This window comes from Triturus cristatus, chromosome 8 (assembly GCF_964204655.1).
Source record: "Triturus cristatus chromosome 8, aTriCri1.1, whole genome shotgun sequence".
Lineage (NCBI taxonomy): Eukaryota > Metazoa > Chordata > Amphibia > Caudata > Salamandridae > Triturus > Triturus cristatus.
Window position 1 is genome coordinate 1,192,269,789 of NC_140591.1, and position 14,364 is coordinate 1,192,284,152.

Below are 14,364 nucleotides of genomic sequence, written 5' to 3' on the forward strand. Positions count from 1 at the left end.
AAGGTCTCATCTGGCCATAGCTCCTTTCCCCTTGATGTTAAAGTTCTAAAACTTGACAATAGTAGTGTCACTTTTTTATAGGCAGTTTGAGAACTTTCAATAGGACTGTTATCTGTTCAGTGGGCCAGTTGCAACTCTGCTCAACCAGGCGCCTGTTATTTGACTGATCCTACACTAGCGCTTGTCAAAATTGCTGCTGTACTCTTTTAGCAATAGACCCTCAGGCACTGACCCATTGAAACCACACAGCTGTCTCCTCAGAAGGCATGCTGTCCTCTTAATGGACTGTATGTGCACCTTTCGCAATAATACTATTTTATAGTACTATACATTGGCATAGCAAAGGGGGTAGGGAGCACGAGTTTTGGGGGTGGTGGCCTCCTCCCCTCTCTTACTTGTAGCTGTCACGGGACGGCAAGCACAGGAAATGCCAGCACCACTCCCTACCTCGCTCTTACATGTGGCCGCAGCAGAACAGTAAACGCAAGGGCCGCCACCGGCTGCGAAACGTTTAGCTACATAACTGAGACTTTACTTGTTGGCAGCACAAACAATGAAAGGTTTGAATATTGCAGGATTGTGAACTCCTCTTTTACACTACTACAATGTAATAATAAACACAAGTATTGTTCGCTCACTACAGGATCCCTAACAGTAACTGAAAATAGATAATAAAGAAATCAGCACTGAAGAGATCAAAGACAGAAACACAGTACACTTAGCAGCAGTGTAAACCATTCGCAGACAACTAAGAAACAGCAACAATCCACGCACACATGCACCAAACAAGCAAAGCACAGAGGGCAGAGTTGTAACTGCCTTCATACACAGAGAACAAGAAGGGCATGGGTAATAAAATAACAATCTTTTTTTGTCAAACACACTAAAGAGGGACATACATCAGCAATCTACCATCCACAGTTCTCCCCACATACAGTATTGCATGAGCAGCAGTATCCCTCAAAGCCAAAGGAACAAAAATATGCAACACAAGACAAGCCTCCCTTACACACAGAACAATTACAGTGCATGCAGCCAGGTAAGCTACAATCACAAAATCAGACAAGGTAAATCACGATCAGCCACATTGCTTGTTTAACATAAGCACACAGGTACAGCACATGCTACACCAGTGAAAGGTTTACATAAACACACACAGAAACAAAATAAATAGAAAAGGCCACATTGATACAAGCTTGTTCATATAGAGGTGTACTAGATATCCTCAGACATATCAGTGTAATAGTAGTGAATGTGAAATCCACTGTGATTAAGCAGAGATCCATCACCAGAACTCCACAGAAGGACACTGAGATACTCACACCACAGAAAGCAATCTAGGGAGAAGCCATGGTTGATCTTTCATTAATGCTTTCACTGCAAATGTCCAGTGTTGACTATTCTAAAGGAACACTGACCACAGCATCATTAGCATCTATAATGGGTGGCAATACAGGGCGTCTTGTTAGCATCTTCCACTGGTCTCTAAGTTCACCCCTGGAGGTCTTCTCAACAGTGCTAAATGGAGGTCTGAGGGAGAGGAGATTCGAGGTGATGTATCTAAGGAGAAATATTTGTGGCAACGTGTGGACAGAGAAAGGCAACGACAGCAGCTTTTTGCGTGTGGAAAATGAGAAAAAACCTATGTTGCGACACAGTAAGCAGCCGCCCAGCCCGTCCATGTTAAAGGGCAGCTCTGGTGCCTTACACTTTGGCGGGTTGAACTATTACAACATTTGCAGTGCTTCCTGATCATCCAATAACATAACGCACAGGTCCCATTTGTGACTATGGAACCTTTCCATGCACACCAGTCACGCACTTCAAACTGAGGCAGTGCAACTGCATCGTTTTGCATTTGAATCAGTATACCTGATGCATAATAAAATGCCACTTGGTCCCAGTACGTTTCTGAAGTGAAATAGTTGTTATGCACTTATTTATCTTCTTCTACACCAATCATGTTTGAGAAAAGCCAAAAGTCCCCACATTGCCTAGATACGTCATCATACATGGTACCGTCAAAAAAGGCAGCACTGCCCTGTGACGATTTTTTTTGTAAAGGGTGAGCACTGATCAACAGTCAATAAATGATAAAAGCAGTTCCATAGCAGCAAATCATGCACGTGGTCTAACCTGTGCTCGTGCTGATGTTTTCTGTCCCCACGGTGTTCCCAATCAAATGGTACTGGTTGAGTCTGGAGCCATCTTCTGCCACAACCACTGATTTGTGTGTTTTATTTGTCCATTCGTACATCAATTCCGAGTTTGGGTAAGCATCTGCAAGACAAAGTGTAGGAAGTATAAATCAATCTGTAATTTTTTAAAATTATTTCTGATGGACTAGTATGTTCAAAAAAGGCTAAGCAGAAAAGGTATGCAGTGCTAACAACACAGGACGTTTCGATGTTGATGTCCCCCTTGTCATTATCTTTAGTTTGCGTGGGTTTTTCATTTTCAACCACCGTTAGAAGATTATGGGGCATATTTACAAGCAGGCGATAAAAAATTATCGCCGCTTATGCGGCCGGTTTCGGCCGAAAAGCGGCGATAATTTTATCGCCTAATTAGCAAGGCCACTCTAACGCGTGAAACCTTGCTTTAGCGTGGGGATTCTTTACGCCCAGCTTTGCATCTCTAATGAGATGCAAAGTGGGCGTTCCTGACCTAACATGACAGGAGAAATGTCGCTAAGCGACATTTCTCCTATTATCAAGCCCCACGCATGAAGCATAGCGTCAGGAAAAGTAGCGATAACCCCTGTTATCGCTACTTTCCTTACGCCTGCTTCAGGACTGACATAGCCATGATATCCTATGGAGGGTGGATATCATGGCTAAGTTTGTGAGTCCCTATCAGCATGCTAACGCCACATTGCGTGAGATTATCGCTGGGTTTCCAGCGATAATCTCACGTTAGGCAGTTAGCATGAGGATTTTTATCGCTGAGAAGATAAGCGTTGCTAATAGCACGCTATCTCAGGGATAAAAATCCTCGTTACCCGGCGATAATTATCCTCACGCTAAGAGCGCTGAGCGATAATTATCGCCGGGTGTTGCTGATGTGCCCCACTGTTTTTTGAGTCCGCGTTTTGTGGAAACAAGTTTCCGAGGGTTATGCTACCCGTGTCCCCCGGCCATCATCACAGCTTTATCCGATGATTGTAAAAAACCATGAAAGCAATAAAATATGCAGTCAGTACAATTATACATATAAAAGCACATAAAACCCCGACAGAACAGTTAATCCAATAATTTATGCTTGCATAAAAATTATTAATGGAAAATTAAAACAGTAGTTTTTCCCTGTGAGGAGGTGCTGGTTTCAAGAAAAAAAAGCACACTAGAGCAGGCCAAAGTGAACTAAAATGCTGAAGAAATTGCAGTGCAGACTTACATGAGACAAAACCAGATCGACCTAATATAGGAATTCTTTTAGTATACAAAGCATACATTTGACAGAAAAAGGTAAAGTGCAGTAAAGTTTGAGTAGAATACTCATCACATGGAAAGATCATGATAGTAGACCTGTCAAACTGGCCTAGAGGGAAGCAGAAATAACTTCAAATAATTACACACATAAACTTAGTAAGATACAATCTCAGGTGTTGGCCACCATATCCAAATTCGGTTAATCTCACACAGTTGTGCAAATCATAGGGTGCGCTAAATTTGTGCTCTTGGTTAGTGCCACAGATTTCCTGGCTTCCCTCCTTAAAAGTAAAAAAGTTGCTTTAATCCATCCTCTGTCATTGCTGTTTAGGACCTAGGGATTCAAAAAAATTGGAGGCCTGGTCAGCTTATTGGCTGTTAGCTGTGATAGGCAAGCCAAGGAATCCGAGACCCTAGATCCCAAGACAGGCAATCCTCAATGACTTCCCTGATAAAAATGGCATGGAGATTGCACCTACTCCATCAACAAAGAGGCTAAGTTAATAGAATCTTTTACATTTGCAAAGCACAGCACCCCACGAACAGCGTAAGTAGAGCAACTAACTGGTAAACCCAAGAAATGTTTGCAGACATTATTCTCCTCTGTCTGCAGGAATCGTACATTCTTATACCCCCCCCACCCCTGAACCGTAGGTTAGAACAGGCATTCCTTTTCTTTTTTACACCTGTAGAAGTGCGCTAATCTGTTTCCTTCCAATAGAGACTCCAAGTAAATTGGAAGCCAACAGAATTTGCGAATCTCAGTATGCGTTGCGATAGACAAGGAGGGCAGTACCCTTGTATATCAAAGGTAACACTTAAATAGGTAAATTCATGAGTTCCAGATATGGGAACGCCTTTTATGGCTCGACTAAGGGGCTTGAGATTCTTAGGTCCACATGCCATAACAAAAGTTTTAGTTAAGTTGGTTTCAAGATTTAATTTGTCTATAAATTCAACAAATATATTCAGAAGAAGTCTGAGCCTATTAAAGGTTCTGGCCAGTAAGACAGCATCATCTGCATAGAGTAATTCATGAACATACTAACCAATATTCCCACAAATTTTTTTTCTTTGTGTGCTGCAATATAAGGTCTCTGTACGCTTTTAATTTTTTTTTAAAATTTTATTATCGTTTTAAAGGATTGACGTCGCTAGGTTTATGAAAGCAATTTGTTTTTCCGTTCTACGATTAATATCATGGGTATAACACAAGAAACAATAATAAAAAGTCATTAATTGACTATTAAAAATAAAAATAAGCTTTAATGAACATGTGTTTTTCACATTGAACCATTTTCAGGAATACTAAGGGGGAGTGTCAGTACCGCCCTAGAGGTAGGCATTATGAGACCGGTATGAAACTATTATTTAAGGTACTGGTGTTTAATTTGAAATGTGCTACTTGAATACATATGCGCTCCTTTTAAAAGTCTCGACTTTCATAATACGTGACGAGAATATACTTGATTTATAAACCTTCTCGCGTTTGCTTTGCACTCCTTTACTTCCTCCACTTTAAGATGGCCACCAATTCTGAAGGCACCGACACGCATCCATAATAGATGCTTTGATGTAGGATGGGCATGGCCTGTTACGTTCTTAAGCCGTGCGTGTGTGAGCCCAATGACGGCGCTGCACACACGCCAGTGGGACGCGGCACGGGTGAGATGTGTAATTGCGGGAAAGTGTGGCACGCATTGCGAGTGTTTTTAATGATTCACTGTTTAAACTTGTGGGTCTTCGGAACGTATTGCTAAAATTGTGGGAGACGGCGGGGAGTGTTTGATGGATGTGCAGCTTTGGATGGGTCTTGGCAGTAATTTAACACGAGAGACTTGATTCAGGCATGCCATAAAGGAAAAGTCAGTGAAGGACCAGCGTTTAATATAATCTTGATGCTGAGGTCTTAATGTATAGATCTGACTGCAACAACCCGTTCAAGGAAAGGGGCATGTAGGGAGATTAGCTACTTCATTTTTGATAAGCTAAGTTTTTCAGAGGAATGTTTTTGAAATAATGTGGATTGCAAAAAGGTTACAACATCGAACAAGATTTAAAAGACAGGATATGAGATAAAATGTCGTGTCTTACATATTTGTAGGGGACGAGACATTGGGTAGTTACCCCAGGGGCACGTGATCAGAGGACGCGTGTTCCATTCCGAAGACGGTTGCAGGTACGAGGAGACTTCGCAACCCCTTGGTAAAGATGGAATTGTGTACACATTTCAGAAAAAATGTGTTGATTACACGAGGTCCTCTTAGTAGGCAGATGGATTTTACAATTGGCATTCCTTGTGTCTTTTTTATCATACCATCAGAGGTTTTAGGTGAATCTCATATGAAGTTGATTTGGAACCCCAACAGCCCTGAAGAAGTTGCGTGATGGTTCAGCAACAAAACATGTTGATTATGGTTTGATTGAAACCATTTTAAATTGTGGGAGCTTACAGCATTTAATATAATTATGTCAAGCTAGTAAGCGTCACCAGTTTTTAACGGTGAGAATTAGATTTTCACATTCTCACTGGGGTCCAAAGGGCACGTATAAAAGCACCAGGCACTGATAGTTTTCTACTATTTCACTTCACTGTGGCTGAGATTCTTGCATCTAAAGAATACACTTTTTGTTTTCTACACGGAGTAAGAGCAACCTATGATGATAAGTGGGTATGCTGGCGAGTACCAGCCAGCGACCCTCTTGGTGTTACTACCGTGAGGTGCTCTTTCTCTTTCCTCACACTCTTTCCTCACACTTTTTCAAACCATTTCTTAGTAGAAATCGCATTAAGATGGTTTTTATGACACTTTTCATTTGACACACCACAACCTTTTGAGTAGTGATAGGAAACACACTCTAGGGAATCGGAAAGTATTGGAAACCTTCTCAGTGTCGGTAATTCAGGATTAGGTGTATTGTGGGGCAGGCTACCTGTTGTTTACTCTGTACGCTGCAGCCAAGGCTATGTGCGCCAAGAACCCAACCGCATGTGTGGGTGCAGTGACAAATATCAGTGGAAAGATCGCCAAACATTTGCTTAATAAAGTGAAAAGACAGTGTATTTCTACACATACAGCACCACATGAAGGGTTTTAAGGGAGGTTTGCAACATCCAACAAACATAAAAAGGATACAGTATTCAAAAGCATATTCTCCATTAAAAGTCTTTTAATGTAACAATGTGTCCCTTGCTATCACTTGTCAAATGGGAATGCTAAATCCCTGAGAGATGTCTGTGTTATTCAAGATTGCACCCAATAGAATCTGAGAAAATGCATTATTGTGTCTTGTCCTTAGCCAACCACAGAACATTCCTTTTATGAGTTTTATCTCCTGCTGCATTTCTTGCATGCCTTTTGCAGCCCTCCAAGTACCACGCATCAGGCTTAGACTAACGCATTTTAGTGTGGTGGTCATCATCACCGCACTGAAATGCAAAGTCATGCATTTATAAATCCTCCTCCGATGTCAAGCCTAGTACCAGCTGGTAATTAGCACCACTTACAGAAAGCTGGCACTGCGCAGACTTGGGGGTTGGCTCAGCTAGATTTGGGCTGGCCTTAGGGGCTACAGTGTAACAATTTCACCCATTGTGGGCTGGTGCAGCATTCAGCTTCACTGACCTCACGTCATTGGGATTTACCCTGCTCCCAATGTCCGATAGACTTGGACCGATTACGTACCTAGCTATAGGCGCCCTGCAGCCTGCTGTGCGAGCATGTGGCATGACAGTCAGTTTACATTTGGCAGTGGGAACCGCGCATTGTTGTGCCGACCCACGCGGCCCTAATATGCTTATGGACGCCTGCAACCCGACCCAGACTGCGGCTACTTCATGTTTAGCAGACAGCCTGCACGAGTCGTCACGTCCTGGACTGTGGCACCCAGGATGCAACGCATCTGTGGCATCTGCCAGGGGAAGGCGTTGTGGCGGTCACAAGGCAGACCCCGGGGTGCAACTAGCCTGGAGTCCGGTATGTTGATAGTAAACCCTACCCACCCATATGCATCCCAGACATGGTTTTGAAGCAGCCTAAGGATGTCGGCCATAACTCAGGCTGTGCCCACCGAGGACCGTGCTAAAACTATCCCAGCACTGTGCTATTTAAATAAACAAAGCTCACGTATGAATGCTTTTTCCTGTACTGCCTACCATGCCAGTCACTTGCAGGCCCGTGGTAGACTGTGTTGGAAAATGAAAAACTGTGGCGCAGCCCAGGATGGCTATATAAAATAATTTAATTAAAATCTTACCTGCTGATTTCCTCAGTCCCCTGCAGCCTCTCAGACAGGTTAATTTTGCTGAATGTTGTTCAGTTGTTGACTGAACAACCGTTCACCACATGTCCCATTTCAATAGCGCAACACAGTTCCAGTGTACTGGCACCAGGGTCACCATCACGGCCCGGGTGACAGCGAGCTGAGACTTAGAGCTACCCAGTGCAGTTTACGTTAGGACTCGGACTCAGTGCAGCCCCTAGGACACACAGGCAGCAGCCCCTGTCTGCTAACACAGACCAAAGGCTGCATGCAATACCCATAACGGAGCACCGTACAATCTGGGCCCAGTCCTGAAAGGCCAGGCCAGGCCCAGCCTCTCGCCTGCAATAATCAGCAAAGCAACGCCAATGACCCCTAGCCCCATCTCAACCTGGCCCAAGTCTTGCTTGGCACAGGTGAGCGGAACACAGCGGATGTGAATGTGGTTAAGATGGACTGCGAAGGAGTAGGTTGGGTCTGGTGTATATGAATGGAGTTAGTTCTAATGGCTGTGTGGTGTTTGAATGCACTGGGTGGGGTAGGTTGGTTCATATTGGGAATGGGGTTCTAGTGTACCGGGTAGAGCAAGGCTGATTTTGCTCTCTAGAAAGTGTCACTCATAGTCATTGAAATGCACTCATAATTGCACTGAAATTTTGAAAATGTCACACATAGCAATCTGAACCCTTGGTAGCTATGTGTAGTCCCTTTTCTGTTTGTGTGAAATTTCCCTGTTTTTGGCTTTACAATTCTGGTCACCCTATCTATCATCAAAAGGCACGCAGCAAGCCTATCAACATGATTTGTGCATTCACAATCACTAATACATATTAGTGATGGTGAAAGCACACTTTGTGCTGTTAGGCTTGTTGCCTGCTTTTGTTAATGAACTGCATCAGATTGCATGCATTTTTTAATGTTTTCATGTTAATTGCAGGGCCCGACATGCTTACAGTCGGGGCTGCATTTAACATGAAAACTGTCAAAAAGGCAGCAAACTGCCGCTCTCTGTTAAGAAAAAGCACACAGCAATCCAACAGCACGAAGTGTGCTTTCACAATCACTAATATGTCCTTACGCTCGCTTTTTAAATTGAAAACTTTGATTATTTTGTATGTTTTAAACTTGCGCACTTACCCCCAGCCACTCCAACTATTTCCCCTGCCAAGCAGACACCCACTTTCTGCGGATTTTAGCGCTGTTGGGAAGGGAATCGGCTCACGGACGCCATCGCTAGGAAACGCGAGGCCACGCCCACACGATTGGCCACGCCCATCCTCTTTCTCCATAAATGTGTGTCCCACGCAAGCGCAGCGGACGAGCGCAGCGGGAGCGCCGTTTGCGCGCCGAAGGCGCGCCTAAGGCAAGCCCGTCTGCGCCCGTCCGTGTCCCGGACGTGGCCAGCGCCAGCCCCCCTGCTGCTGCTTCTCCAGTCGCGGATCGGTCGCGTGTCTCCTACACTCGTGAGCATCTATTAACATTTAGTGCTAACTCTTGCCCCTGCTTGCATTGTTGGGACCTGGCTGATTTATCTCAGCGTATTTGCCAGGCATGCAAATTTCGCTTTCAGCCTACCCTAACTGCTCCTACCCAGCTTCCCACCGATTCGACATGTCTTCGGGCCGGTTTGATCAATGCTAGATCACTGGTCAAACATTGCAATGACATATTTGAATTGCTAAGTGACAATAAATTCGATCTCCTTTTTGTCACAGAAACGTGGCTTAATGAGTCATGCAATCCAGTGATTGAATTGGCTATTCCACGTGGCTTTAAAATCATTAGACAAGACCGCCCCTTAGGCAGAGGAGGTGGTATAGCAGCCATTTTCAGAGATAAATGGACTCTGTCTCTGGATCCTATGGGCCCCTCAGTTGATGCAGAGGTGCTCCACTTCTCTCTCACTCTAGGGGCACATTTCACCCTAGGTGGATCTCTGGTGTACCGGCCACCTGGCCACGCAGGAAAATTTCTAGAGGCACTAGAGGACATGATAGTCCCACGTGCCCTGAAATACCCCACATATCTCCTTCTGGGAGACTTTAATATTCACGTGGATCAGCCAGATCTACCTGACACAGTTCGGCTAAACGATGCTCTGGCGATGGCCCAGCTAAATCAGTGGATTAAAGCTCCCACCCATTCAGGGGGTCACGTTCTCGACCTACTATGTACCAACTTCGACATAAATATGTCTGACCCTGAGATAGTAAATTGGTCTGACCATATGCTGATAAGGTTCACCTGGCCCCTGTCCCGCCCCATTGAGTCCAATCACTCCGCTGCTCACACACAGAAAATTAACATAGCTATGCTCTGTGATCAGCTTGACTCCTCTCGCCCCACACTTCCCTCCGAAATTGAGTCAGCCGTTAGCTCATTCAACTCATGGATTGAAGGCGGCGTTGCTTCTTCAACTAAAATAGGTCGTGTCTGTAGAGTGCGCTCCACCCCTTCTAAGCCGTGGTTCTCTAATACTCTCCGCGATCTTAAATCAGGTTGTAAAAAACTTGAAAGACGTTGGAGACAAGCCTATCTCCCTGAGGCCAAGAAAGAACTAAGAACGGCTCAAAAGAGGTACTATGCAGCAATTAAATCAGCAAAAAGTTTATACTACAACGGACGCATAACCACGGCCAACAACAGTAGCAGGGAAATCTTTGCTATTGTCAAAAGCTTTGTTTCCCCTTGCGCCACTCAACCTCTCCTAGCCTCTTCGGAAAAATGGTGTGAAGAACTCTCTGTGTTTTTTGTGGACAAAATTGCAAAAATCCAAGATGACTTGCTTACTGTATGTAACAATTTTCCAGCTTCAATGACTACTCCTTCCCCCATTATGCCCATCTATACGGACCAGTTTACCCTCTTCACTCCAGTGGATACAACAGAGGTTGTTAAAATTCTTGCCACTTTACAATCAGGATCCCCCGCTGACCCCTGCCCGGCCAGAGTCCTTGCGGGCCTGGCTAATACAGTTGGCCAAGAGGTGACACATATTGTCAACCTCTCTCTCTCCATCGCCACTGTTCCGGCATGCTGGAAGCAGGCCAAACTGCTTCCACTTCTTAAAAAAAATGGCCTAGACCCGAAGGCCCCTGCTAATTTTCGGCCCATATCATTACTGCCGGCCCTGGCAAAGATATGTGAAAAAGTTGCATTCACACAGTTAGACAAATTTGTGGAAAGCTCTCAAGCTCTTCACCCTGCGCAATCAGGCTTCAGAGCTGCTTTCAGCACAGAGACGGCTCTAGTCGAGGTTTCTGAGGCCATTCGGGAATGTCTGGACGGAGGTGGCAGAGCGGCTCTGATCTTATTGGACCTCTCTGCCGCCTTCGATACGGTCCCTCACTCCCTCTTACTCACCAGACTAGCAGCCATAGGCATTACTGGCTCTGCTCTTGGCTGGTTATCATCTTTCTTGTATAACAGGTCCCAGCAAGTATGGATGCCACCTTTCTCCTCCTCTCCCAAAAAACTCTCTACTGGTGTCCCACAGGGGTCCACTCTAAGCCCCCTGCTTTTTAACATATATATGACCCCCCTCATTTATCTTGCGGAACAGCTAGGAGCCAAAATTTATGGCTTATGCCGATGATACTCAGCTTCTGTTTACCTGGCCCAAAAACAACTCGGACACGTCGAGGGTCCAATTCTGTTTATCTTCGGTTTTCCGCTGGCTGGCGTGTGCCCAGCTTAAATGCAATGAGAGTAAATCGGAAATCTTGCTGTATGGCTCCTTTCCAGATAACTTTAGCGACTCCCTCTGGCCCACCGATCTCCCATGTCCCAAATCTATTGGTGGACCTGCAAAAAATTTAGGAGTCTGGTTTAATAACAATCTCAGGTTTGAGGACCACCTGAAAAAACGTACTGGAATCTGCTTTTCCACCCTCAAAACCCTGCGCAGATTTCTCCCTCTGCTCCCAAGAGAGGCCAAGGAGACGGTCATTCGCGCTCTTATACTATCCAGATTGGATTATGCGAATGCCCTCTACTGCGGACTCCCAGCCTATTTGATCCACCGCCTCCAGGTCATTCAAAATGCCGCGGTTAGGCTGCTGTTCAACATACCCAGAAGATCTAGTGTCCGTCAACCCCTTAGAGATCTTCATTGGCTCCCAGTTGCTCAAAGGATCTTATTTAAGATCCTCGTGTTAGCATACCGAGCACTTCATCAAACGGGTCCAGTATATTTGAGGAAAAGATTTTCCCTTTATGTTCCCAATCGCCCTCTTAGATCAAGCAACCTCCACCAAATGACTGTGCCAAAGTTTAAATATAGCAGGCTCGGCGGTCAATCCATCTCTGTCAGAGCAGCGAGAGCTTGGAATACCCTTCCGCTTCACTTGAGAACATCCCCATCCATCATGACGTTCAGGAAAGGCCTAAAAACCCACCTTTTTAACATCACTGCCTAATGGATGTCTCTCTAACTCCGCTTGTAATATGATCTGTCTCCCTTTTCTTTCGCGCCAGGATACTATACTTTTTAGTAACAGAGCGCGCTACAAAAGCCTCTATAATAATAATAATAATAATAATATATGTTAATGATTGTGAAAGCACACGTCGTGATTTTAGGCTTGTTGCATGCCTTTTATTAACAGAGCACAGAGGAGGGAAGATTGTCTACTTTTTCCAAGTATTCATGTTAATCGCAGCGCTGCGATTAACATGAATACTTGCCTCTTCTGGTGTGCGCGCCCTGCAAAGAAGACACTGCACGCTCTGATTAAAATAGGTGCGCGGGCGCGCACGCGTGCAGCTTAGAGGGAACAGTGATACTAACTCCGCTTAACCATGGGCATATCCTTCCCCACCCTAATGAGGGTGGCCTCGAGCCCATTAATCAATGGCAAAAATAGAACAGGGGCAGGTACACACCCCTGTCTCGCCCCCAGGAATAGTCTAATGGGATTCACAGTTTAACGCATACATACCTGGCGGAGGCCTCAAGATCCCTGTGAAGAGCACGCAAAAAAACAACAATGCCATGTTCGACCCCCAAGCTCTCCAGGGTTTCCCACAATTTGGATCTCATGACACTAACAAAGGCAGAGTAAAGGTCCATGACTGCCAGTGGATGGAACTGCTATAAGCACATGTGTATTTACTATCAGAAGATGAAGTTTGAGACTTGGTGTCATTAAACCTAGACCCTAATGGAATCCATACTGCACTCTAGATAGAATTTGATTATCAGACATTCAGGTAGTCAAATGGTTAAAGAACCACCATACATATGACATTCACAATCAAGTCCAACAACGGTAATAGTTAGGAGTAGCATGGTTACTCGGACAGGTACAATAATTGCACAGTGCCAATAATGGAAATCCAGAAGCACAGGCAGAATTTATCAAGTTTGTATGTAAATTTGGCCGTAAATCTAGGTTGGTTTTATACAGGTCTCCATAGGAACCCCATCCCGTCTAGGGACCTTATTAGCAGGACTATTACATATGCCCTTGGTAAACTCACTCAGAGAGAAAACTATGCAAATGGGATATAAGATGTTAGCACAGTCAGTCACCAATGATACACTGTTTGTTATATTATATATTTTATAAAAGTGTTCCATCCCATGATCCGAAGTTATATTAGTACAAATACTATTTTAACTGCAGGTAGATAAATTATTTCCGATAATGACTTACCAAAGAAACTGGTATTTTGGATTTTGCACACAGAGGACCAAATTGCACCAGATATCAGTATGCGTTTCATGTTTCCTCGTCCCCAATACCTGCTTGTAAGTCCTACAACAAGCAGCAACCATGCCCCTATGTTTGTGATTAGCATGAACAGCATCCCTGAGGCATTTTTTTAGGTGGCCTGCAGGAACCATCAAAGCATAATGGTTGTGGATGCCCTCTAGGCTTCTGTGAAATCATTAGTGCTTCCCTTGTTACAGATCTCAATCTAACATAGACCTGGGTTTCACTTGGAGACTTCCAGGAACAAGCAAGACAGCATAATATTAGGGCCAAATAGTTTACAGAGACATTGCTTCAAAGCTTATCCATGTTAACCGTACGCTGCACTAATCTTGTCCCCTGATCCTTGGTAGAGCAGGTCCCAGGGGCACCTTCTACCCTCTTTGGGCAATCCACTGGCCCCTGAATAGTGATGATTAAGGGGTATGGTCACTAAATACAGAGTAATCTACTAACCCATCAACAATCAAATTCAATATGGACCTAGAGATAAACATGTGATAATTTAGGTGGCAGCCATAGAGTGTGAGTGGCTTACCACTCCCATTACATTACAGAGATCAAAATCTATCAGATGGTAATAAAGCACATGCCCTCTTTGGTCCATTCCTTGAACAGCCCCTTCTATCCAGGTTGGTTCAAACAGGTTACGCCCATGCTCCAGGGGTTTAGTCCCAAGTTTCACATTAAAATACCCTTTACTTTCCTAAGCATATTTACAATCAAGTTCCACTTATTAACTCAACATAGCTACAATATTCAGACTATTCTTATCAGCAAAATTGTAATTATAAAAATGAATAATAATAACACTAAAATTCCTTGGCCAGCACAAATTAAAAGCTTCGATAAAGCAGCACTTATGAGAAATTGGGGAGAAGGTACAAGGCATACTCATCCTAAACCAGGCGTTAAGCCCAGCCTGGGCCTGTCCGGCTGCCGCACGGGTTGCA

General features: G+C 44.4%; 2 protein-coding genes across 4 annotated transcripts in view; one reads left to right on the top strand and one right to left on the bottom strand.

Annotated features, from left to right (window-relative positions):
• The window catches only part of GABRA5 (gamma-aminobutyric acid type A receptor subunit alpha5), a 567,778-nt gene that overhangs the window by 192,990 nt on the left and 360,424 nt on the right, over positions 1-14,364 (bottom strand). For all 3 annotated transcript variants that reach the window (XM_085622876.1, XM_085622878.1, XM_085622877.1), the window contains exon 7: positions 2,137-2,280. In XM_085622876.1, coding sequence (XP_085479002.1) covers positions 2,137-2,280 — 144 coding nt within the window. The remainder of the gene's footprint in view (positions 1-2,136; positions 2,281-14,364) is intronic.
• GABRB3 (gamma-aminobutyric acid type A receptor subunit beta3) overlaps positions 1-14,364 on the top strand; it is a 1,060,293-nt gene that overhangs the window by 7,283 nt on the left and 1,038,646 nt on the right. The window lies entirely within an intron of this gene.